General features: G+C 55.6%; 1 protein-coding gene across 1 annotated transcript; it reads left to right on the forward strand.

The window, feature by feature from the left end:
- The first annotated feature begins 245 nt into the window (after window positions 1-245).
- On the forward strand, window positions 246-2,595 carry RD3 (RD3 regulator of GUCY2D). Its single transcript, XM_008701244.2, has 2 exons — window positions 246-541; window positions 2,298-2,595. Exons 1-2 carry the CDS (start codon window positions 246-248, stop codon window positions 2,593-2,595), a joined length of 594 nt encoding a protein of 197 aa, XP_008699466.2.
- Window positions 2,596-3,179: the final 584 nt, after the last annotated feature.

The raw sequence follows: 3,179 nt of genomic DNA on the forward strand, positions 1-3,179 counted from the left end.
CTGAGAGTGCCCCAAGTTGATTCACAACTGCTTCTCATGACAGCCCAATCTTGTCTTACAGAATTAGAAATGAAGGCTCAGAAAGGTTAAGCAACTTACTCTGGGCCACCCAGCCGTGAGGGCGGAGCAGGTCTTCTGTCTCGGGTCCCAGCTCTCCTCCTTCCCCTTCCTCTCCCTGCCCTGACTGACAGACGGGCCCAAGAAAGACACACTCTTGCCCTGTCTCGGCAGGGTCCGGCGGGGCCATGTCCCTCATCCCCTGGCTTCGGTGGACTGAAGCGCCCCCACGGCTGTCGTCCCGGAGGCCGGCTGAGATGGTGCTGGAGACGCTCATGATGGAGCTGGCGGGGCAGATGCGAGAGGCTGAGAGGCAGCAGTGGGAGCGCAGCAACGCGGTCAGGAAGGTCTGCACCGGGGTAGACTACAGCTGGCTGGCCAGCGCACCCCGGCCCACCTATGACCTCAGCCCTGGCGAGCGGCTGCAACTAGAGGACGTCTGTGCCAAGATCCACCCCTCCTACTGTGGGCCCGCCATCCTCAGGTAACCCCTGGCCGGGCATGGGGCCCCGGCTGGTGCACTGCAGGCTCCCGGGGTGCAGCTGCGGGGGGGGAGGCTGAGGCCATCAGGACTGGATCCAGGGCACCTGCATGCCCCAGGGATCTGTTCAAAGGAGCAGGGCAGAAGGAGGAATCTGCAAGAGCCCAGAGAACACCAGGCCAGAGCTAGGGGTCCAGAAGGAGGCAGGAGGCAGCTCCTGGAGGCACATAACTTTTGATGCGCGAGAACCCCAGGCCTCTGAGCTTCCTGTTCTCCCTGGATTATCATTACCCTGGATTTTAACACAGCTGGCTCTTCCTCCTTCATCGGTTCGTCTTCTATATCACCGTCTTAGAAAGGTTTTCAGATAATCTTTCCAAAATTCAGTTTTTAATTATCCTATTTCATACTAGTATAATAGTTTGCCTCAGGGGACTGTGCATGTGTGTGTGTGTCTGTGTGTGTGCGCGAGTGCGCGCATGTGTGTGTGCGTGTGTGCATGTGAAGTGATCAGAGGCCTGGGGCATTGAAGATGCAGAAATTCAGAGCTTGGGTACCACAATGTTCCTGAATATAAATGTAACCTTAATAGACCTCTGACCCACATGGCCCAGGCTTGGTTGGGTTCATGTTAAAGTCGAAGAAATATAGTCCAACAACCAACAATAATTTCAAAAGTTCCTCAAGTTCCTCACCTGCACTTCTGAAACATCCCCCAAATCTTCAGTCACATCTCTTTAACCATTGTAAGCATCTGTTGTACCCCTTTTTTCTTAGAAATTCTCCTTAAAACTCCTTCTTAAACTCCTTCTCTTTCTCCAGTCTTACCCACACTCCACTGGATTTTGTAGTCTTTTTCACCCCCTGCCCCCTTTCTTCCTTCAGGCTGAGAATCTTACCCTCTCCAGGTTCTCTTGTTCCGTACTATGGAATCCCCCCAAAATATACCTACTTCCAGAAGCACCTGGGGTTGGGGCGGTAGGGGGAGTGAGTCATGGGGGTGGTGCTGATGAGAGAATCCAGGCTGGTAAACCAAACCTGATAAACGAGGGGGAGACTGGGGACACACATAGGATCATGATTGTTCCCTCATAATTCCTGTCTCACTGCTGAAAAGTTTGGTAAGTCCAGACTCGAAATATGGTGGAGGAAACCATTAAGTGGACTTGCTAATAACTATCCTTCATTTTGAGTGCTAAGCAAAGACATTTTAGGCAGAGGAAAACCTCACCCAGCAGGTACCAGGAGCTATGGAAGGAATATCACAGGGCAGTGACACCATCAGATAGACATTTCAAAGAGATCGCTCTGGCCACCGGGGAGAGAAGGGTGGGAGAGCTGAGCCAGAAAGCCTCATGTAGGTAAAGCCAGGCCATGGTAGCAGTGGGTTCCCCTTACTACTCTGGCATCGATAACCTGAGGTCAATGTCAGGATCTTTACATATACACATACACACGCACATGCACACATACACATATACATATGCATATGCATACAGACTGGTAGCTATGACCCCAGTTTACAGATGAGAAAGCTGAGGCCCATAGAGGCCGGAAGTAGCAGAGTGGGAATTTGAACTCAGTACTGGCTGGAGCAATATAGGGAGGTGCAGTGGTTTCTGATTGACGTCAGAAGGGAGGAAGTGGCAGAAAGGGGACCTGCCCACTGGGAGTGCACAGGGAAGCCCCGGCGGTTAGACACCTGCTCTGTGCCACTCCGGCTGACTCACCCGCAGCCCCTCTCCTGCTCTGAGCTCAGGTTCCGGCAGCTGCTGGCCGAGCAGGAGCCCGAGGTGCAGGAGGTGTCCCAGCTCTTCCGCTCGGTGCTGCAGGAGGTCTTGGAGAGAATGAAGCAGGAGGAGGAGGCCCACAAGCTGACGCGACAGTGGAGCCTGCGGCCTCGCGGCAACCTGGCACTGGCCACCTTCAAGACCCGCGCACGCATCTCCCCCTTCACCAGTGACATCCGGACTATCTCGGAGGACGTGGAGCGGGACACGCCGCCGCCGCTCCGGACCTGGAGCATGCCCGAGTTCCGGGCGCCCAAGGAGGACTGACCGGTGCTCTCCCCTGCCCAGGAGCTGAGCCACCTGCGGGAGGGCATGATAGGCCGGTGACTGGTCCCGAGTCCTGGAACCTCCCCACCTGCCCTTGACAAGGGGCCCAAGAGGTGGCCCCATCCCAAGACATTGCTGTAAGATGGAGCAAGCCCTCCGGCCCACCCTCCCCCATCAGCCACGAGGCTTGGGGTTAGGGCTTGGAGCTTGGAGCGGCAGCGATCCCTCCCCCGCCAACCTGCGCAAGTCAGCTGGAACATCCCCTCCCCTGCCTTGCAGAGATTCCGGGCCTTGGCAGACAGACCCCAGCCCATCCGCATCTTCTGCTTCTGTCTGGAAAGGGAAGAGTTGCCCTGACTTTTTGCCAAGACCTGAGTTCTCACCCCAATTCAGGGATGTCCTAGTCACCCCCTCACTCTGAGTAAGGAGGGACTTGTTGGTAGTGTGGATTCTCTGCGGGTGACTGCTGGTGGCTGGTCTCACCACTGCAGGTAGGTCACCGCCTGGTGGACAGGCAGAGCTGAAGGGGACCACAGAAGCCAATAGGTCCACTCTCCTCAGCTAGTGAAATGAATAAACTGAGG

This window comes from Ursus maritimus, unplaced genomic scaffold, assembly GCF_017311325.1.
Source record: "Ursus maritimus isolate PB19 unplaced genomic scaffold, ASM1731132v1 scaffold_2, whole genome shotgun sequence".
In the NCBI taxonomy this organism is placed as follows: Eukaryota; Metazoa; Chordata; class Mammalia; order Carnivora; family Ursidae; genus Ursus; species Ursus maritimus.